At 40.0% G+C, this 24,222-nt stretch overlaps 1 protein-coding gene across 2 annotated transcripts in view; it reads right to left on the bottom strand.

Moving 5' to 3' along the window:
• Window positions 1-6,567: 6,567 nt before the first annotated feature.
• The window catches only part of CDC14A (cell division cycle 14A), a 515,591-nt gene continuing 497,936 nt past the window's right edge, over window positions 6,568-24,222 (bottom strand). For both annotated transcript variants that reach the window (XM_085601899.1, XM_085601900.1), the window contains 2 exons: window positions 23,285-23,618; window positions 6,568-6,961 (listed from right to left, as the gene is read on the bottom strand). In XM_085601899.1, coding sequence (XP_085458025.1) covers window positions 6,932-6,961; window positions 23,285-23,618 — 364 coding nt within the window. In that variant the 3' untranslated portion in view covers window positions 6,568-6,931. The remainder of the gene's footprint in view (window positions 6,962-23,284; window positions 23,619-24,222) is intronic.

Below are 24,222 nucleotides of genomic sequence, written 5' to 3'. Positions count from 1 at the left end.
GAAAAGCTGTCACACAGATTAGCGGTAGCCCCAGATTGCGCATGGTGGCAAGGAAAGAAAGGGAATGACATCACACTGGCACCTAAATACGTCCTGCACATCACTTCCGGAGTTGAGCGGCATCAGTGCAGAGCCACATGACACCACCTACCGGTGAGCATAGGTACTGCTCAGAAGTGGATCCAGTATGATACATGTGGAATATTCAAAGGTGAGCAATCTGTGGTTAGAATTCTCTATCAGAAACCAAAGTGCTGATGAGAATCATGACCGATGAGCACAAACTCCCTCCTACTTGAAATCTGGATGTGGCCTTAAAATAGGATACTATTCCCCCGGAAGGTCAAATGCCCTCCTCACTTACAGTTTTAGAATACAAATCAAAGCCTTCCTACTCAATAAGTTCATACCCAACCACACACCACTGCAGGCAGACCGGTAAGTTTGTGGATGGACACTATCAACACAGCCTCCGCTTGCATCAGCCTGGAGACACAGACTTGGATTAACTAATATTAACCCTTGATAATAGCCACTCCAGAAGTCATGGAAATGGCAGAGACCCCCCCCCCCCCCCCCCACCACCTCAGGTCCTCTATGACTGAGGCAGGAAGGGCTACTATGTAGTTGGCCTTCTTAAAGGACACCCACTACATAGGATATTGTGATTTGTACCAAGGTGTTTTGGACTCCTCTTCCAAAAATAAGTGCTCTTCTATTGTTATTTACTGCCCTGGATAAGTGTGTACTATGTTGATGTTTGACAACGATCCTGTGCTTACTTGCTTTTCTGTTGCCTTCTTGTGTAAAGAGATCTGATGCTCCAGGGACTAGCACGCACTACATATAAAAATTAAATAAAGCACAGCAGCTAGTGATGTTGCGGACTCCAAGCAAAGTATCTGCTTAGAAACTGTCCAGCCTAGAAACATCTCCTAACAGATTCAGATGACTCACACCTATTTTACTACCATCAGACAAATGCCAGTGCTTAGAGGCTCTCATTGGCTTCCTAAGGAAATCTCAGTCTCCATCCTCCCACACTTCAGTTTCGAGAGCTTCTAATTTAATTCCTGGAATGCAGACAATACACTTTCACTGTCTATGGAAACTGTACTCCATTCTCCGCGATGTCTAACCAGGTAAAATCCCAGAATGGATCCCTCTGGTCCCAGCAACCACTCTCTCTCCACTACACAGTCTTAGCTACCAACAATTCTGACTCGCATGCACAAGGGATGTTAGGGCAGGGGTCTGAGTATCACGTATCAATGGAGCTTTACACATGTGGGGCCAGTAGGAACTGTACTCCATCAGAACTAGAAAACAGATTTGTCAATCAGGGACATGGACAGTAGTCCTATGTTAAGACAGAGGGCACACCTTGTGTGCCCCTTCACGTCACAGAACAGGTTTTGGACGTCAGAATATTATGAACAGGTCTAGGACTCAATGTGCTAGATTAGCATTTTGGCAGTGCCAGAGACAGTCAGGATACCGATTATATATGCAGTCCTGTCACTCCGGGCAGGGATATACACACAAGTATACCATGCAGGTGACATTTCTATCTCAACACTTAGCAACATCATCAGTGCCAAGGGGCAAGAAGAACAAGTTACTTACCTTCAGTAATGAGCTTTCCGGTACAGAATCTATCTAGCCGCATATTTCTCACCTTTTGAATACTTCCTTAGGCACATGAAACTAAACTTTTGAGCAGCATCTCTACATGCCGCCAGGTGGTGCAGTGCTACTCCCGCACTGATGTTGTTCCGCTCCGGAATTGACTTGTGAAGCCAATATAGGCACCATCCCTGTGCGTTGATGTCCGTTACTTTCTTTCTGCGCCACAAGACACAGAGTTATCTCCCATCTCTTTCGAGACCCATTTTACCTCAAATCTACACTGGGTGCAAGGGACAGGTCACCTCCAAGATACGAGGTTTTAAAACCTGAAAGGACTGTCGCAGGCAAACCCACATTAGGTGTGCCTGTGGTGCCTGAGGACGGGACAGGATTAAGGCCTGTAATGACTATGCATCCACAAATCCGAAGGCCCTTCAGGACCGCAAAGCTACACATCGCCAAGCAGATCAAGACCCCGCGTTGGGACCGATCAAAGTACAAAGGTCGGCGTTAATCCCGTTCCAGAAGTCAATCCAGTGGTTGTCATTGCGCTCCAAATCCTAGGGTAAGTTCAAGAAAAAACTAAATCCAAGCTGGACTGCCAATTCCCGCCACTCTCCTACACTTGAGAAGGCATGCGGGTGTCACCATGCCTCTAGATCTCCCGTCCGATGTCAGTCGATGCCTGTGCCAATTCCGCAACTTGTCCCAGCAGGAACAGAGTTCCCGGGGCCATCCCAGACTCTGAGACAGATCCAAAAGTACTGCGAGGTCATGTTGTGATGCTTCAGATCCCCATTGACTCCCACTGGCATGCCTGCTAGCCCCTGGAGCCAAGAGGTCCTCCTTCTCGGATACCGCTGGCGGGTCACCCGCAGCCTAGTTAGACCCTCCAATACCATTGTCGGACCTCTACCACACTTTTACCAACTTCCTCAGGCTACATGTCCCATGCCGGTTCCCACATCAATTCAAACTATATGGACGGAGGAGGATGAGTGAAGCACATCGTACTGTGATTTCCGACTCGGTGTTGGCACTGCCCTGAATTTGACGAAGGCCGCACTCAGTATGCATCAGGCCATGCTGATGGCCCCCAAATTGTACAACCCACCCTGGTTTCAACCTATAATTTAAGACATTTCTACAATGGCGCCAGTTGTGAACACAACTGGGAAAGGAACTGCAGTAGTTTGCAGAGAGAAGACTGTGTACTTGGGACATGTGTTGGGTCTCTATAAAGTTTACTGGAATGTTTTTCTAACTTTTTTCCTTGCCACAGAAGGAGACAATAAATCAAGTTTATTCCATGAATGCGTTTGCCACTTGGTGTCCCTCGTATGCCTTGTTCGGTCATTTATTTCTACAGATGTGTACTATACGGTTATATTTACGTTAGGTGTCTGCTGCTTCATGCACATCCAGCTAGTCTCTTTGTAGAAACATTATGTCTGGTAGTGAAGCCTATTAGCCCTTCTAAGTGTCAACAGCAAAGTAAAAGAAAAAGTATGGAAAGACTCTCCTGGATGCCCTATTTTTTTCTGTCATTTCACCATAACTCGGAACACTTATTTCTTGCCACCCAAACTATTAATAGCAGAAGAGCAAGGCGGTAAACTGTTTGCTCTACCTGCGACCCTCTGCTCAGTCATATTTTGGAAGCCAGGTCACATCCATGCTGAGACAGAAAAAGGTTTCTGAATCCAGTGCACATAGAGCCCAGTCACAGTTGTGCACAGCTGATGAGTGGGGAGACTTTAGGACTGACTCCAAACTTCAACAGCTTTATAGAGAGCAATTTGAGGCTCACTGGCTCATCATGCCTAAGGTGAGAAGGAGAGACTAAACTAAGAATAGAGAGAAAAGGTTCCCCAGGTGATACGAACAAGTCCGAAAGAGAACACAGACATCCTGGTAGAACCACTGGCATCCAACACGAACGCATTTCTTTAGGAACTAGGATAAGGATAAAACCTCCCAAATTCTCTTCACCAAAAGCTATCAAAGGCAGCCTCTTCTTCTGAGGAGTAGCATAGGAGCTCTGCAAGGAATGACTCCAACTCAGAGCCATGTATCCCAAAGGAAGGTCAAAGCAGTAAGGACCTTAAAGTGGAGTGAAAAAGCATCTCTTGCTCCAGAAATTAAGCCACTTGGAGGAATTCTTTGGATACTGTTGAACCAGCATTTGATCATTCTGGCCTGTAATCTGATGATACAGGAGCAACCAGCTTGGCATTGAACACTTATCTCAACTGCAAGGTTATGCCATAGGCCCATTTTGCACACTGCAGATGGAGAGTAATAGTGAACCAATGTTTAAAGGTGAGTCAGTGGACACACTGTACAGTGAACAATTCAGAACTATGAAATTACAGATGGCTCACGGGCCCACAATACTGAAGGCTATGGCTGGTCATCATAAGGTACAGTCCAAATAAGATAGGCCGGCCAAATATTAATTAAATCTATAGACTGTGCTGAAACAAGCTAAGGTCCTACAAATGACCCAGCAGGAAAGCAACAATCTAGAGGGGGCCAAGGAGCACTGGCTTTTTCCACAGAAATGTCCCTTGAGCCACTAGGGTGCCTAATGTAAAGTTTGAGGAGATTTTCTTGCCTTAAGCTGAAGAATGATCAGTAATTCAGCACGGAGGGAAGCCCAGTGATAAGACTAATCACTTGTGTGAATAAACAATCTAAATAGAAAATGAACTGGAGAGAAAACTTTGAAGCCAAAGTTCACAGATGTGGCCTACACCAGTGAAGAAAGGAGAAACAGAAATCCACCAATAAAAAGAAGGGTACAACAGCTAAGCAAAATACCAGGTGCACATGACAGCATAAAGACAACATTTGGGAACTGGCAACCTGAGAAGGTACTTGGAGAAGGGGGATGTGTGTGTGGTGGAGCAACATACACACATTGAGGGTTTTTGATGTTTTGCTTCTTACCAGATTTTGGACTAGGTAAAAGTGCATCTATGTTACAACCTCACGACAAGGACATTGCATGCTTGTTAAAATGGTCAGCAGATTTACCAATAGATACGTAATTTCAGAGTTATCTTTCAATAGTCTTAACTGTTTCAGGGAAAGTCCAAGTACTTTAAGAAAGTTTTAAAAAAGAACAAAATACAGGTCAACATAAAAAACTTTATTAGAGGTAGCATTATCTGTCCATCAATCCTCTTATAGGAAACATGTTTAATAGTCTGTGTGTACAACACATACAGTATTTTCCAGACAGAACCTTTATACAATAATATTTTAATAGCTGCACTCAAATGATACGATAAGTAAACTAAATCATCTTTATAAAATAACACCAGAAAAACGACCTGGTCTTTTCCTTCTTTGAATTAATATCAATAAAACTTCAATTATTGCAATGGTGCAAGTATCCTCGATTTCACAGTGAGCACTATTTTTAACAAACCCAATATACTTATTAATGGCCTTTCACAACAAGAGAAAGTTAGTAATTACTGCTCAATCTGCATTTCATTTATATCTGTTGTTCAATAATAAAACGAATTCTGAAATAAGTGAAAAACTACTGTGCATTTTCATATTGCACAGAATGCACTTTGCGGAAATAGTAGGAATCTTCATATTGTGCCTGCGCTATCTCAGGCATCTGCTCAAAGCACACACACAAACACGCATATAAAAAGATTTACTACTGTAGCTGCCATTCCAAGGATTGAAATTGTATCCAATTATATGACACAAGTATGTAATTTACAAAATATACATGATTTCCCTCCTTGTTATCAAGGAATTATACTTATGATTTATGTTAAAAGCACTTAAAAAGGTCATCGCATCACTGAAAAATATTCCAACAACCAAAAAAATTACACAAACCCTTATTTATCGTGAAACATGTACCACATAATTTTGCTGCCAGGTAGCATTTTAGCAGAGGTTTGAGAGTAAGAGAAGTATGCGGTCTGAGAAGGTCACAGAAAGAGTAAAAAAAACTACTTCATACAAAAATACACTCATAGGCGGGAATTTGCAACAAATCTTTTCCAATGTCTTTAAATTTTACACAAACCCGGTTTGTCCTTTTTGGGGAAACCTCACGAAAATCTACACACCAATGATAGAAAAGCACACTTGAAAGTTCCCAGGTGCATTGTTTTTTGGGAACAAATTCAAATCAAAACCAAAAAATGCATTCATTTCTAAAGGTATTCATTATTGTACCCATAATATTGTGATTATTCAAAGTTATCACGTCAAAATCAGATTCCCACCATATAGGTGTATTTTGTAGGCTATGATGCATATTGCAACATTATTGAAAAGAGAAAAGAAACCTAGCAGAATATATTATGTAGAAAAAGTAACCAGATCAAATTGCAATGTCTAAAAAAAAATGGAAAAACAGTGAAAGCACTATAATGTTCTTACAATGCTGAGCAAATAGTGTACAGGTTAGTTTAAATGAAAAATTCCATAAAGACAAATAATTCAACAGTAAAGGAGCCTGTGCTAATCTGTTGAACCTTTGAAATGATAAAGTAAACATTAAAATGACAACATCCATTTCAAAGGATGTTTAAACAATCACTTTCATTAAAAAAGGGATGCCCATTTAACCAGCATTCAAAATGTCTTGCTGACAATCACTAGTATGTGGTCACAGGTTTCGACAAAGTTACTTACAGTAGTAGAACAAATAGATAAAAACAATAACTAATTTATCCAAAGCTGCAATTCTCCACAGATTAACCAGCGAAAATATGGTTCTGGAAGAAAGTTAATTTACAAACCATAGTTAAAATGACTAAGAAAAACAATCCCATTTTTCATATTTTTGGTAGCAAAAAAACAAACATTTGAAAAATTAAAATATATTCAAACTTTATACATTTGTGTATATATAGATTATATATATATATATATATATATTTAGGAATATCAAAATAGTTTTTTTTTTTTTACTTGACAATACATACAGTTCATGAGCCCACTATATACAAATGATAATCATTTTCATTCAATTTGTTAGCAGAAACTCCAATAATGATATGAAATTAAAATTAAATCCTGCACCGGTGTATAAAATAATAGTGATTTCAGGGCACACAGCTGGTCTGTGCATTTGCAGTAGTCAATTGAGCAACATCTGGTTATTAAAATTCCCTCCTTGATTTCTGAAAGTTTTTTTTTATATGAATGGAGGACTCTCCACCCGAAGGGTAGATTCCTGCTTGCTCCCCTGCTCCTCCACCGGAGGGTACTGTGGTAAGGAATCTAGAAGCCGAGTTGCTTTCACCGAAGTAGCAAGGCCTTAGTATTGAACATATTCAGACTGAAGGGACTGCAGAGAAGAGAAAAATATCAGTCAAGTAAATCAACAACAAACAATAAAATCTTGTTATCACCAAGTGAACAAACATGTTTGACACCAATATTGAAATAAAAGAAAGTTTTAAGAAAAGGAAAGCATTTGATTAATTGAAATGTATGTATTTGCATGATGCTTAATTTTAAGAAGGTGCATGCAAAGTGAAGACAAACAATTATTTTTCTGATGTACACAAACAGACATGCTGACTAACCCTACTAAATGGTGGAATGTAACAGACATGAAGAAGCTTCAATGTACATAAAGTACTTCCCTGTACTGGGGAGCAAGTTAGCACATAACTAAAAAACAAAATAATGAATGAAATAACCACCCACGATATATATGGTGCAATTAAACAATGTATTGACAATTGGCACACAAATCCATTACAGGGCTCCACAATATTAACAACAAAAAGACACTAAGTCCATAAGCATTTGTTGGTGTCCGTCTACTGATCTCCAGATTGTTGTTTAGACTTCAACTCTTGATTTATTTTTCTGAATTACAACCAGCACATTTGCTGTCAAATAAGCCTAACTTTCTCTAGGCTTACGAATGAATGCTGCACTTCCAATTACATAAACCCATATATTTGCAAGTACTTTAAGGGGTCATTTTGTTATCTTCTTTTTAACATAGTACCAACATTTTATTTGTTAGGTTAGGCAGGAAAGGATGATGTTATAAATATTAGATGTAGAAAGACTGTTTTTTTGTCAGCCAGATCATTTAATATCCATGTTTAAGGTTCATTGTGTATGAGATAAAGGAGATGCTTATGATAGGACTTCCACAGAGTACTTTATGGATCCTACACTGAGATGCAGATTTTTTAAACTGTGGCTATGTATTTCATTTGTTATATTATTTCTGCAGGCAAGTAAAAACAGGCTCCCCCTATATAGAAGTGTTTTATGTATATGGCATGTTCAATCTGTCTAGTTGGTTTGGGTTACTGGCCTTGGGGGTTTAGTCAGACACTGGCTCATCTCAAACAGGTTTTCGGTTATCCTCTTAAAAACCCATATGGTTAGATGCGGACAGAGCTTAATGAGGAGGCATAAACTACTCTATGAAAGCCCTTTGACGCTCATTTTTATTATCTTGCAAACAGAGAAACTTAAATACAGATATAAAACGATTATGATCCGGCTGACACAAAACACTTTCATCTGCATATTATATTTGAAAATCTAACCATTTCTTTCTAAATTAAATATGATTGTTGAGCCATGTTAAAAGAAGACAATAAAAGGACACCTTAAGGTACATAGATAGTTTTATGTAACTGGCAGTGCAACATTAAATCTTCCAAGCCCTGATGAAGGTGGATGACTGACTGAAACATGGGTTGGCTGAAATTTTGAATTAAGAAAAAAAAAAATGAGTGCACTCTCATCAACCAGTTGGAGACCAGTAGACACACGCCTACACATGGATATGGACTTCTTAAATGTTTAATGTTAATATTGTGGAGCATGGAAATATATTTGTGTATCAACCTCCAACACATTGTTTTAGTGTACCTTATAAACTGATTGTGCATTTCATTGATTATATTTTTCTTTAGACAGATGTTAACAGGCTCCCAACTACATTGAAGTACTTAATGTACATAGCATGTTCAAACCGTCTAGCTAGTTTGGCTTACTGACCTAGTGATTCAGACATGCACAGGGTCATTAGAAATAGTTTCTCCTCTTATAAAACCTCGAGTTGGACATAAACAAGAAGCTATTTTAATGTTTGGCCATTGATTAAGAGTGGAGCTTTTACTTTTGAGTTATTAAAGAAGCATTCCTGCATTTTATATTTTATTTGAGCCATTAAAGAAGTGGGACCAATCTCATGTCCAGCCCTGCCACATAAGAGCAAAATGAAGCACATTTTTGCCTGTAAAAAGATCCTGTAGGCATAAACCTCATAGGAAGTAAAGAACAAACAAACCATGAATGAAACTTCACAAATTCAGGAGACATTTAATGCTGTGGCAGTGCCATTTCTAGGTATTAAGCTACTTGCAAAAAGGTACCTAATGATGATGGTATAGGTAGGATAGTTATTTTGATTTTATGGAATTGGATTCATATATGTAGGTCATGATTTGCTTGATAAAACACTGGACATTTTTGGGAAAGTTAACTTTAAAATGACAAATAAAAGGGCAGAATAAATATAGAACACAACTTTGTTTGCATCAAAATACATCTGTTTCAGGTAAAAGTGTGCGGGAAGTGGTCTAGGCATGGTGTTTTCATGTGGGGGGATGGGATGTCAGTTTGCTTTTAGGCCCATCCTAGAGACTGCTTTAGCCGTCTTTCCAGCCTCATCCAACAAACAATCTCAAATAAAAATAACATACCTACAAAGAGATGCTCTGGGTCAGTCAGCCCTTCCTCCATTGGGCTGTTCAACTGTGATTCACATGTTGCTTTCAATCACCACAGCATACACCAAGGGACAGTGGTCAGTCTATTTAAACCACTTGTCCTTTTGCAGTGTAAGTAACAACACTTTATCAGATCACATGTCAACGTGCACATAAAAAGAAGTCCAGCCAGGACTGGCTGGCCAATACCTTATATTTCTAAGGTGTTCTTCTTTCCATTTTTCTTTTCTTCATTTTTTTTTAGCTGTTCTGGACTCTTTAAACTACATTTTAGGATTATATTAATTCAAGGCCAGTAATAATAGGAATCGTATTTTCTCTAATACGAATTACGGGCATCCATTTGTTTTTCATTACATAAAGTGCTTCGGAAGTTATTACCTCTTCTTCTGGCCGAACATATACCATTGATTGTCCAACCCACCATTCTTAGTTAGACTATGGGTACTCTCTGTTCCTAGGTTTTCCAGACTTTTTGATCAAACACCTCTTTTGTAGACAAAATGCTGTGTCTCGCCTGGTCCTCTCACTTCCACTTGTCTAATCAGCCTCTTAGCTAAAAAAAATAAAATATAAAAGGATCCTCTTTAAATCTCTTCGGAGTGTTCATAGGGCCTTCTATAGGGCTGGTCCCGTGTACCTGTGGAGCAAGTTTACTATGTATTGCGAGCAGCTATTTGTTATCTCCAGTGGCCAGTCTTTTGATACAGTCAAAGGTTAAAACTCTCTTGGGTGTTGGGGTAGAGTGTTCTCAGTACAGGCTGCTTGTTTATGGAATGGCCTGCCAATATCTCTTCGAAGGACCGTGGACCTCAGTCAATTCAGGAAGCTGCTCAAAACCTTGTTGGTTACTGTGTGATTGGTCTTAAGGAGGAATTGCTGTACTGTTAAGCTCAGTGCCAGGACACCTTTCAGGCAAGCACACCTTATTTAGAAATTATTTGAGGTGTTAAGGAGGAATTGCTGAGCTGTTAAGCTCAGTGCCAGGACACCTTTCGGGCAATCACACCTTATTTAGAAATTAGATGATTGATTCTGCAGCTTATTTAAGTACTTCTATCTTCTAGAAAGAAGCACATTGTACTATTAAAACTATATGGCATGTTTAATTATTCTGTATTGTAAGTGTATGGTCACCACATTTAGGTGGCACCATGATCATCTTCGTTTTAATTCTGTGGAATATGCTTGCAATAAAAAATGTAACCATTATCCAAACTTGAGAAGGCCAGATCTATCGGCTTTGCCAATGCTGGTTTTTCACAGAGATCAATGCAAGTGTTCATCAGCAAAGGTTTGCTTAACACCGACTGCTGCTGGTCTATATTTGCATGACCTCTCTAAAAAAAACAAGCACAGAACAGGCCCATTAAATGTTGACGACTGTCATGTCCAAGTTTTAACAGTCATCCAATTATGTGTTGCTGTAATGCATCACCACAAAACCCATAAAATACTGGATAAAAGTTTAGTGAGTAGGATATAATTACCCAGTGTGAACACCAAAAGACACTTCTATGAAAATATATATACACAATACATACACACGCACATACATACACACAAGTATACATACATACACACATACACATATGTATACTTGGCAAAATGTTTGTATAAATAAATCTGTGTCAATGGAATTCTGTGCTGCGTCGGTCTTGTTCCTCTACACCTGGAGTAGGAGTGGGAGGAATACACACAAGTCAGCGCCAGACCAGCTTTAACTGCATTTTTCTGTAGAAAACTATTGTATTGTAATTAAACCAAAATCACATTGCATCATTTAGTGCACAAATGGTTTATATAATTCAAATAACCTGAAACGCTTCTCTAACTGAAAAATGAAAGGAAAGGTGCCAGTCAGATCAAAAGTTAAATAGCTGTATTCACCACACACTAACTTTAAGGAAGGGGGCATGCATTGTACTGGCAGTTTGCCTCACAGCCTTAGTTCCTTTTGAACGGAGGAATGTGATGTCGTATAGGAGGATATGATGAGACTCATTGACAATCAGGGGGAAGGGAGTGTTGTTTGTGACATCTGTGAGAATACCTTTGATGCAGAAATAGGATTATAAGTAGGGGTGGGCGGAATTGGCGTAGTCGCGCTACGCAAAGATCTGCGAAATGGTAAAAAATCTCCGTGGGCACGCCGAAATTCCGCGAACACGTGAAATTGCTAGTTTGCGATGCTTTTTGCGTGCTTGGGGGGAAATATCTCGCGAACACGCATTTTGAGAATGCGAACAAGCAAAAAATTCCGCGAAGCCGCGGAACGCTGAATTTTGGGCAATTGCGCGTTCTCTGCGGAACACGAAATTTCGCAAATTCCGCGAGCAGAGCAGAATTTACCGCCCAGGCCTAATTATAAGTAACATTTCCATCTGCATTGTAGGATTCTCTCTGATAGTCATAAGCATAGAATACAGTAGCAAGCATATCTCCACTGCAAGGTTCTCAATTTAAAGAGAACTCTGAAGTAGGGCATAAACATAAGTTAGAAGAACTTTAGGTAAGTTGATTAGATAAATTACATAGAATTGCCTGACCCACCAATGTGTCAGCTTCATCAAGACAGTAATATCTAGTGAACGTATGACTAGATTTCCAGATAGCTGCCTTACATATATTTGCAAAACTGGAAACATTTTAACCTCCGTGGTGGACACCGCTTTTCCTGTCATGAAGTGTGCCTCGAGTCTAGCAGGGAGAGAATTATTTGCTAAATCTTAAAACGTAATGCAGGATTCAATCCATCAAGCAATAGTTTGTTTGGTGAATGCTAATCCTGTCTATAGAGGACCATAATTTACAAGATGACTCATCTGTTTGTGTTAAGTTTTATCTAAAAAAAAAACCCTAGTACTATTTTTAACCGATAAGGCAAGATCGGTAAAGCAGGGGCTGCCTTCATTCAACTGAAGATCTAGAGCTCCAAGGACCTAACATAGCAAACCAAGATCAGTTTCTTTTTATTTTTAACCACTAACGTAAAATCAGTCATTCTGTCTGGAGCAGAAACTTGGAGGACAACAGTGACCACCATCAACAAAGTCCACACCTTCATTGAAAGCCTGTCTCCAAATCCACTGACCACTCTGAGCAAAAACAACCTTTGTCGCAGATTTTCCAACTCCCTGGTCATGAAGAAATCCTGAAGATGCTGGGGCTGGCTAGGTCACACCCTCCGCAAGCCCACATCACACCACCAGGAAAGCCCTGACCTGGAACCCTGAAGCGAAAAAGAAAAGAGGAAGGCCAAGAAACACCTAGTGCGGAGTCCTTGAGTCTGACTGCAAGGTGATGGGCTACACCTGGAGACAGTTTGAAAACAAAGTACAGGACAGAGATGGCTGGAGAGTCCTAGTTGGTGGTTTATACCCAAAGAGGGGTAGTAGGTATACGCAAGTACCACTTCTAGCACTAGTGAATGTAGAGATCTGTCCATTGGCGATGATTGCAATCAGAAAAAACACAGGAAAAGAAAAAAACTTGATTAAAATAAAAGTCTGATACATCTTTGGACAGAAAAGTAAGTGTGCCCTTTACACTATTCTGTTTTGATGGGACATTAAATTGGGTTCAATAGCAGATAAACCCTGTATCTCAATAATCCTCTATGCAGATGTAATGGCAACTAAGAAAGCAGCCTTTCACAAAAAAACTGCAATGTGGCCTTATAAATAGGCTCAGAAGGAGGAGTCATGAGTTTAGAAAGAACTAGATTTAACTTCCATGGCAGAGCAGACCTTCTGGGAGGGTAGGTCTTTTTAGTCCTTCCAAAAGGTTCTTGATCACTGGGATTGGAATGAACAATCTGATTTAAGCCTTAATGTTAAGCTGTGATGGTGGTTATGTGAACTTTCAACGAGAATTACAGATTGAACTGTGACAAATGCACCAGATAAGAATAAACGTTTCCTGGTTTCAGAGTGGACTGTGATTATTGTTAAGGCACCAAATAACACATCTTTTACACTTGAAACCATAGGATCTCCTGGTGGGTGGATAGTTTCTCTGCTTCCTTATGAATCTTCAAAAAGACTGGTGGTAGATTTACGTGTCCATACTATATCGCTTTAGGGGTATCGCTGTCAAATTTATGGATTGTATGTTGAGGTGGATGATCTCCTCCCACCCCCCACCCCCAACCTGAATAGTAAATATCGTAAATTGTGGTTGCATGGCAGCCTTTTCTGGGGTTTGAGTGACAGAAGAAGCAGCTCTGTGAAGCTACACTTTCTCTGCCACTCGGAGAACCTTTTGAGCTTCATGCTGATTGACTGTTATTGGTATAAGTGGAAAAAAAACATACAGAAATCGGTGTGACTAGAGAATTGCCTAACGACTGTGGGTCCCACATTCTGGATCTGTAGTTTGGGAATTTTCTGTTTAGTCATGTGGGAATTAAGTCAAATTTTGGGAAATCCCAGTCTAGAAACAGAGTGCAAGATGTTGTTGAGCTCATACTCGTGATTTGATTTTCGTAAAGGTGTGTGCTGAATAGTTCTGCTTGATGATTTTGGGAACCTGGAGGGTTACATTTCTCACAAGCAGCAAATAACAGATTCCTTGGACTTCCAGTGCCCAAATTCTTGATCCATCCAGTTTGCTCAAGTAATACATGGTCTGTGTGTAGCACTGATGGCGAAGTGGACTGGCTCGAGCTTGATAACATTTATATGGTAAAGGTGTTGTTGCAGAGACCACTGACCCGGACTTGTGAAATTGTCTAAATGTTCTCCCCGTCCAGAGAGAGAAGCACTGGTTACTACGGTCTGAGTAGGAAGATCCTGATGGGGTGGGGCTCCCTTGAGTAAACATTATTCTGTTGAGCCATCACTGAAAAAACTGTTGCATTTGCTGATTCAGGTAGATTTGGTTTTCCCAGTCACTGTGATGTTGTGATCACTGATCTTCCACGCTCTGTTGCAGGGGCCTCATATTGAGACAGGTATCGGGCACTAGAAAAATTAAAGAGGCCATGGACCTTAGAAGGGAGGTGACTTGCCTCACTGTTGGCTTTATGACATTTAATAACTGGAGACATCTTTGACATTTGGAATACACTTTCTCCTCCAAATGAGGGACTTCTCCTCTGATGGTATGAAGTGATTCTCCTACAAAATCGGGGTTTAAAACTGAAAGTTCAGAGTTTAAAACTGAGATGTGGTTGATTTTTCGAGATTCCCACAAAGACCTAATCGGTCTCATAGTGTGACAGTCAAGTTGAAGTCCCTTTACACTTGACAAGCTCAGTGGGCCCTTATCAGACAGTTGTCTACTTAAGGGTAGACAAAGATTTTATTTTTTGCAAGGCAAAGCTTCAACCACTGCCATGCACTTTGAGAATGTCCTTGAGGATGGCTTGAGGCCGAATGGTAGGACTTTTTACTGCTAGTAAGCTTGGCCGAAAAGGAATCTGAGAAATGATTGGTGTTTTACTGCTATCGGGAAACAGCAATAAACATCCAGAAGATCCACAGAGCACATCCAGTCTCCTTTCATGAGCTGTGGATAGCTCTAGTGCAGTGATAACATCCTGAATTGTTCTCTTTTGATGGACTTGTTGGCTTGCCTCAGGTGTAATATGGGACAGATTTTTCATTTATGGGCTTTCTTGTGTACCAAAAAATATCTGCAATAGATGCCTTTTCCTCATTGAATCAGTGGAACCAGTTCTATTGCTTATTTTTGGAGCAATTATGTAATTTCCAATAGAAAATGGTGCTACTGGTGTTGTGGCATTAGTTTTGGTGGAATAATGGGCGGAAGCAATTTGAATTGGATGTTGTAGCTGCTCTAAATCATTTTCAAGACCCATTTGTACATTGCAATTTTTTTACACTTCTCCAGATTTTTTGATACATTCCAAACCAAAGGAGTGTCGAACAGAGTAGATGGAGTGAAACTGGTTTATTGTTATGGCAGCGTGATTTAATCTTAGCCTAGTCTCTCATATGACATTTGTGGCTGTTGTCTGCCGCAACTCTTTGTTCAAAAGCACTGGGGCTGATGATTAACTGAGTGATGCCCTTGTGATTGCGGATATGGCCATTGAGAGAGTGGATCCCTCTGCAGCTGGAATTGGCCATGTGTGTCTGCATTGAAAATGGGAGTCAAAAAACAATTTTTTCCCCTCCATGCCCACTGCTTTAAGAGTTGACTCCGCCATCTTCTAAATTTCTTCATCTGCAAATGAACCAAACAGGATGGGGTCTGAAAACAGCATATTCATTATTTTTAATTGTGCATCAGGTTTTAATGATGTGAGGGAAAGCCATGATGCACGGTGAACTGCAATGCCATGACAAAAAGTCACCATGAGGTCTGCTGCGTCGATGGCTGCACTTATCACTTTGAAGGAAACAACTTGTCCCTTATTAAAGATTGCTAGAAAATCCTGTTTTCAGTCATTGGACAGATCCTCTACAAACATGAGCAAAGATTCCCAAAGTGCCCTCTTATACTTGCCGAGAGGTGCAGAGTCATAGGCTGTTTTCAGGGTTGTAGCTGATGTGCCACAAATTGTTCTGCCCACTGCATCCAACTTTTTACACTTCCATTTTGGTGGTATTGATATCGCTGGTGCTGATTGTATCATAAGGTCAGGTTCTTGATCGAAAAATTAATAAATACAGGCTCATGCTGCACAAACTTGTATTTCTTAAGGCGGTGTGGAGTGGTCGATTTTAAAGTGGCTGGTGGTAAGGACTGCCAATTCATTAAAACCTGGTGCTAACAGGAGAACATGTCTTGGAGAGGCTCTAGGTTGTAAAGTGTCCATAATGACCGGGACCTTGGTGTGAGGAAACTACCTAGATGTTAAGCTTTGATTTTGAAAAGTCAAGTTGATATCCACTCGTAATGAAGATGCCAAAGGCGAAGTTGGTGTGTATACGACTAATCCAAGGTATGATACATGGACAAGCTTAGGTTTTTGGAAGGTGCTTTTCTGCATTTACGTCTGTCAGTGCTATGTGGTTGACGGGGCATCATCAAGTCTGAGGTTCTGGACCAATGGAGTTGATGTTCTTTGTTGCAACGGTGTTGCTGGAGCTGGTGCAGTGATGACCTGGTGTGGCACCACATGCTTGGGAAGAGGCGGTAAATCCAGAGGTCTACAAGAATGACCAGTCTAGGGCTTATTGGGAAAGTGGTTTCTTGTATGGGAATAACTATGTAATTTCCAACAACTGCATCAGAGTGAACATCATATGCCAAGGGAACAAACTGCTGAATGTCTCAACGTCAACCTCCTCAATGTCAATCTTATGGTCAAGTGCCAAGATATGATTGTTTCTCATGTTGAGGACAGTGCAGTGGAGTGTCGGTATCAAATGATGGTGTCGTGGAGTTACCATCTTCAGGTGAGTCATTGTTGGTCTGTAATTAGTCAACATTATAGCTTGCTCCACAGATGATGGTGTTGCCAAAGGAGGAGACCTTGATGTCAAGGAAGCAGTCATCATGGAACGTGGAACCACAGACAAAGTCTCAGGTACCGAGGCTCTGTGTTCCTGTTGACCTTTGATAGAGAGCACGTTGGTGCTAAAGGTCTTGACGTCAATAGATGCTCCTGTGAAGGGCAGTAGTGAAAAATGATTTTCTGAAAAAAGAAACACTGTTTCTGGTTGAAAACCCCTGAAGTATTCTGGGAGCCAGACAGCACAATACAGAAAAAAGAACTAAGGCTGTGAAGCAAAATGCCACAACAGTGCATGCTGGGTAATGGAAGCTTAGATTGTATGCCAAATACAGCTAGTGCATATTTTATTACCAGACAGGCATCTTTCCCTTCATTTTTCTCTGCAGTTGGAGGATTTCATGAAATTTTAACTATACAGTGCATTACACGCAAAATGCTTTAATGTGGTTTGGGTTTAATTACAATACCATAGATTTTTACAAAAACAGTGCCGTTAAATCTGGCTCGTCACAGACTTATGGGTGTGTTATCGAGATATATATATATATATATATATTCACTGAAAAAACCATAGGTTTCAGTCACGTTATAGTTAGGAATTAGCATTTAAAAAACCTTAGAAATTCACTGAAAAAAACCATAGGTTTCACACATGTTATAGTTAGCTGGACTTTTCACTCATACAAAAACATTGAAATTCCCCCATTATAGTTAGTTCAGCTAACTATAACTCGCGCGCCCGCAATGCACTGCTGATGACGTCACATATTACATCACTCATGACATGGTCAGGGACATCACTCATAACATCACTGATGACATCTCAAATGACATCACTGATGACATCACTGATGACATCATCCTTGTGATAGAGTGGCAGACCTCCTCTCCCCCTAATATAACCTTTGATACACACATTCAAAAATAGAAACTAAAATTTCAAAACAATGGACATACCAATACCAGTTGCAACCTATTCAGTAATTCTAAGATCCACATACACATCCACTCATTCACCAACAGTCCTATATAGTCACTCATACATGTACTCACTCATCATACGTACTCATACACCTATACATCCTGTTACACAACACCACTAATCCATAGAGTTACTCACACACATAGTCACCCATGCTAATAAAGAATCAAACATTCATTTATATGCATATACAGTTATTCACACACCACCACACTTACTTCTACAGAAACTTACACATACTTAGTCTTTTAAACAATCACTTATAGAAACACATACTTATTCACACAGGAACTCTTCCAATCTCTCACTCTCACATATACTCACTTATATACACTAATAGTCACATAAACTAGTTTAAAACATATGGAGTTACTCATAAAGACACTATTGAGACAGTCATTCACTCACTAACACACCCATGCACACACTCATCCACCCATACAGTCCTGCACACATGCTGTCTTCAACACATGCAAACAGTGAGTCACTCATTCATGCACTTCTGCACTACGTAATACCCCCCACTGAACCATACAGACACTCATACGGATACTAAAAAAAACAACTAATAACCTATATAGACACTCATGTAGCTACTCACCAACCCATGCAGCCACTTATACACAAAGTGAGAGACTGATACAGATATTTACATATTTAAACATTACTGACTAAGCCATGTATTCACTAAGATATACTTAATCAGTCAGTTATACAATCATTTTTTCAAAAACAAATCATCCATTTAGACACTTCTATACCCATTTATTCTTCCATCGACCTTGGGATACACATATATAAAACATATGTAATTTTCAGAAAAAAACACACTCACTGGATGATGTCATCAGTGATGTCATCAGTGATGTCATTTGAGATGTCATCATTGATGTTATGAGTGATGTCACTGACTAGGTTATGAGTGATGTAATATGTGACATCATCAGTTAGCTGAACTAACTATACCGGGGGAATTTCAATGGTTTTGTATGAGTGAAAAGTCCAGCTAACAAGAACGCCCCTGAAACCTATGGTTTTTTTCAGTGAATTTCTAAGGTTTTTTAAATACTAATTCCTAACTATAACGTGCCTGACACCTATGGTCTTTTCAGTGAATATATGTAGATATATATATATATATATATATATATATATATATATATATATTCACTTAAAAAACCATAGGTTTCACACATGTTATAGTTAGGTGGACATTTCACTCGTGAAAAACCAATGAAATTCCCCCGTTATAGTTAGTTCAGATAACTATAACTCGCGCGCCCGCAATCCACTGCTCATGACGTCACATATTACATCACTCATGACATGGTCAGTGGCATCACTCATGACATCACTGATGACATCATCCTTTTGATAGAGTGGCGGTCGCGCGAGTTATAGTTATCTGAACTAACTATAACGGGGGAATTTCATTGGTTTTTTACGAGTGAAATGTCCAGCTAACTATAACATGTGTGAAACCTATGGTTTTTTCAGTGAATTTGCAAGGTTTTTTAAATGCTAAGTTACTTTACGCCGTTCGTGGCGTGCGCGCCCACTTCACGCAGTTCGTTCCGTGTGCGCACGGTTAGTGCCGTGGGCCATGTACGCACGATGCGCTTTGCACATCGTCCACACACGGAGGACATATTATGCGCTTCGTTGTGAAAGGTTATCTATTAAATGATCAGTTTTTTTTTTTACCGTACGCGTACGGTAAGCGCAATCGGCGTTTTTTCAAAAAAAAAAATAAAATGAATTTTTGGCCTTGGGGGTTCTTTTGGGACACCCTAACCATGGATAGGTGGTTAGGAGCTGTCTAGCCTGCCCCTTTTCATGTTATCCAACTTTGTTTTTCCTCCCCCCCTCAGAGTGCGAGAGAGAAAATGGCGGCCGACACTTCCTGGTTTCGACCGATTAGAATGTTTACTAAGATCTAACAGCCAATCAGAATCGCGCTCGCGCACGGCACCGTACGCGTACGGTAAGCTTACCGTAAGCGCACGGTAAGCGCACGGTAAGCTGCCACAGATATACATATTGATTTAAATGCTATTTTCTCAGGAACTACTGAACAGATTTACACCAGACCTACAAAAGGCACTTCCTTGACCTGTAGACTACCTCTCTGCCAAATTTCAAGTAACTCTGTTCAGCCGTTCGGGCTGTAGCTGTGTCTAAAGGTCCTATGGAAAAATGCATGGGGAAAACGCGTTTTGGGACCCCCCTTTTTTCTCAGCCCCCGCTTGACGAATCCCCCCCGAGACTTTCAGGGTAGGAGCGGAGCGTAGCGCCCCATTAGTTTTGAAAATTTTGCGAGAATTCGTCGACCGGCGCCAAAGTTATTCAAAATATATTGTTGCGGTTTTCCTATGTTAACAGGGTCCTAACTATAACTACCTACTGGCGACCGCCAGTAGGTAATCTATCTATATATCTATATATCTATATATCTATATATCTATATATATATATATATATACACACACATCTACATATCTATATCTATATCTATATCTATAGTTAAAACAGAAGAGTGTTCCTTTTCTCAAACGAACAACAGGCATGTAGAAAAACCAATTAGGTTTTTTAGAAAGCCCTCACTCACCAACCTGGTTGGTGACATGCTTCATCATCGGGCCCCACCAGGAGAGGCCGAATGTCACCCTGGTGTGCTGCAACGCCAGAATTCCATCGGAGCTGGTAACAGGTGAATTGTGAAAGGTGAAGAGTGAATTTCAAAATGTGTAGACCGTCAAAAAAATATTTTATTAGTTTTGCCAATCAGACATGAATTAAAATATAGTGTGGGATAAGGAACTAAAGTTAATTGTTCAGAAGTCTGGTCAACATGTTTCTGCCTATGTGTGATTATTAATCAGGCTTTCATCAGGACCAAAGTGTAACGAACCTCGGTGGTATGGGCATGCTAAGGCCCACCCTAACCAGAGGCTACTTGTGTAAAAAATTCTCACACTCTCACACTCTCACACTCTCACACTCTCACACTCTCACACTCTCACACTCTCACACTCTCACACTCTCACACTCTCACACTCTCACACTCTCACACTCTCACACTCTCTCTCTCTCTCTCTCTCTCTCTCTCTCTCTCTCTCTCTCATTATCTCTCTCTCTCTCTCTCTCTCATTAGCTCTCTCATTTTCTCTCTCTCTCATTCATTCTCTTTCTCTCTCTCATTCATTCTCTCTCATTCTCTCTCTCTCATTCTCTCTCTCTCATTCTCTCTCTCTCTCTCTCATTCTCTCTCTCTCTCTCTCTCTCTCTCTCTCTCATTCTCTCTCTCTCTCTCATTCTCTCTCTCTCTCTCATTCTCTCTCTCTCTCTCATTCTCTCTCTCTCTCATTCTCATTCTCTCTTTCTCTCATTCTCCCTCTCTCCCTCTCCCTCCCACCCATCCCCCACGTTCAGGTGGGATTATTCCTAGTTTAGTACTAACAGTGAGACTACTACGACACAGAAAAATATTTATACTGTGTTTCTCCTTATATTTGTTTCTGGAAACTGTGATTTCTGCCATAATTTAACACTAGTGGTTTACAGTGGACTGTGGAACTGCTTCCTCCATATTCTGCTTTTGATATGGGCTAGTGTGTGGATTGTAATGCTTTTTTCAAGCCTGTGGAACATTTGTTATATGAAATCCCATATATTACTGTAGTAGGCAAGTGTTTGATGTTGCTTATCCCCTCTGAGAAATCGGTAAGGGCAGAAGATTAGTCTTCTGACATTCCTTGTTAGGCGTGCTTAGGAGAATTTGTATGTTGTTTTGACAGCTGTAAGTTTGTAAATAGTTTTATTTTTGCCTTGCAGGAAACCTTATGCTCAATACAGTAGGCCTGCTTTGGTTATTTTCACATGTGAATGAAGGCTATAGACCGGATTGGTTCATTAGGAAAAGTTACGTCTGATGTTACAGGTCTAATTTGCTTATAATGAAAGGTAATTACAAAGGCAGCAGGCCCGACATTTTTATTAAAAGAATGGTTTAATGGCAAAAGGATTTTAATGGTGGATACACCTTACATATGTTAAAGCCTGTAAACCTAGGTAATTTGTCTGATTGGGCTGAAAACAGTAGGACTGACTGTCATGCTGACACACCAATTCACGACTGGGAAATGAAACTCCTGTTGGCAAACCAATTAGGAAGTATAAAGGCCGGACAGATTCATTTGGGAATTTTTTATCAGATGCCACAGTTCTGATCTATTTGGTTTAAAAGTTACAACAAAGGCAGTCGGACTGATTTTTATTGTGAGAAGCATATGTTAAAACCAATAGTCCTTTTAGGGTGGACTGTTTTTACTCTGTATTAAAACCTGTAGACAGGAATGTTATTACATGGAATCTGACAGATTTCTCCAGTGGCCAGCCATCGTGAAGGGTTCTTTCACTACACACAATACTGTTCCTAGATGGCCGTTCGCTGCTATGCTTATTTAAAAAAATTTTTTTAGATATTCTTATCTGCGAGCACATGACTACCACATTTCTGTGGTAGCATTTTTCTTTTTTTATATTCTCATTCTTCTCATTTATCATTCATATGGTTGTGGCATATGTGTGTGTTTTCTTTTTACTGTGGATGGGTGAGTGGATGAATTTCAGAATTAGTCGGTGGATGAATGGGTGTATAACAGGGCTTATGAGTGGCAGAGTGCATGCATGATTAGATATTCAGTACCTACATCCGCCAGTAACTGAAGAGGCACTTCCAGGAATAAGTCAGACCTATTGGAATGGACACTGCTTGTATTTTTACATTGTTTTAATTGGTGCTGCCTGTCAGTCTACTTTTACGTGGCAGACCTGAAATTCCTTTAAACATTCTGAGGTTTAGTGAATACATTTTATAATTGACTAGCATCAGAGCAGTAAAAAGAACCCATTTAAATGTTGCCAGTGATTAAGGCACCGAACTGGACTTAAAAATGTCCCTTCTCAGATCCAAACGAAAAAATGGCTCAAATGCAGAAATTGGAAGTTTTCTGTGCTGAATACTCCAACATCCTAAATTAACATAGAACCAAATGTATTTCTAAAACGAATTCTGATCTCTTTGAAATATGTATTTATCATCACAATAGTCAAGACACGAGTAAACTACAAAAAGAAGGAAATTGAAAGAAAAAGAGGTTTAGCAAAAAAGGCAGGCAATTGGACATGTGCAAGTTTTCATAGTTTAGAAAGTGTAGTTGAATTAGTTTAGCAAAAGAAGAAAAAAAGTTAAGATTAGTACAGGCATCAACTACAGAATCAGAAATGTGAAAAAAGGAATTACATGATTAAGACCATGTGGCAAGACAAAAAGATATTAAAACAATACGATTATATTTTGAAGGTGTACAGGTATCAGGAAGCCTTTTGGGTTGGGTGAGGCGTCTTTTCAGATACCCTTTTGGGAAGTAGTATGGAAGATAGCTTTCGTCCCCGCTTCCACTTTTCAAGTTGTATCTGGAAACTTACAGGAATGGAACGGCTCAGGTACCGCGTCGCAGGTGTGTTTAGCCCAGTGTATGCGGGTCGGTAGGAGCTGTAATCGTCAGTCACGCAGCTGTGAAGGTAGGTAGGGCTGTTGAAATTGCTGCTGCCATTACCGCTGCTCCCTCTGTTGTGCTGGTTGTTGTTAAGCTCTTGGTGGTTTCTGGACATATGTTGAGAGTTGCCATTCGAGTAGCTGGAGGAATGACTCTGGGAATAACCTGTCCTACAGGGTGAAGATGTCACTTTGCTGCCTGCATCATCTGAAGCATCTTTCAGGTTCCCTAGAGAATTGGCTAGTCTTGAGTTTATGGAAAAGCTGAATGGAAACAGGTGGAAGGAAAAATACACAATGTATGTATACATGTATCATGCAGACATGGCACAGTAAGACAAATGGTAGGACAAGGATAACCGGCAAAATAAAAATTAACATGCTCAAAATTGACAAAGCACAAAGAAGCAACACATTTGACGAACTGTTAAAGATAAAATGTGTGCCTTTTTATATTCTAGATCAAACTTAATGATGAGACCTATCCACCAAATTTAAATACATGAATCCATATTATTAACTTAAGAACCTATTTAAATATAGAAATGGCTCCGGTCAAAGAGCCAAACATTTTTTACATTTTGCAAACAATATTATTGTGTAAATGTAGTTTGGACTTTACTTCCGGTCATAACAATTACCTGCCATAAAGCATTAGTGTTTACAAGTGGTCAGACAGACAGGGCTTCTTAGGCAACAGCACCCTCCATACTGGCATTTGCTGTTTCACATTTCTTATTTTATCTATTGGTTTAAAGTCCCAGTATGCAAAGCGCCATTGACTAAAAAGCCCTGCTGACTGAAAACGAAACACACAAAACGGGTCAAGAAATAAGTACACAGTAAGGTAAACTGGGCCAAAACATTC

This window comes from Triturus cristatus, chromosome 4_2 (genome assembly GCF_964204655.1).
Source record: "Triturus cristatus chromosome 4_2, aTriCri1.1, whole genome shotgun sequence".
In the NCBI taxonomy this organism is placed as follows: domain Eukaryota; kingdom Metazoa; phylum Chordata; class Amphibia; order Caudata; family Salamandridae; genus Triturus; species Triturus cristatus.
This window is presented reverse-complemented; position numbering and strand designations above follow the sequence as displayed.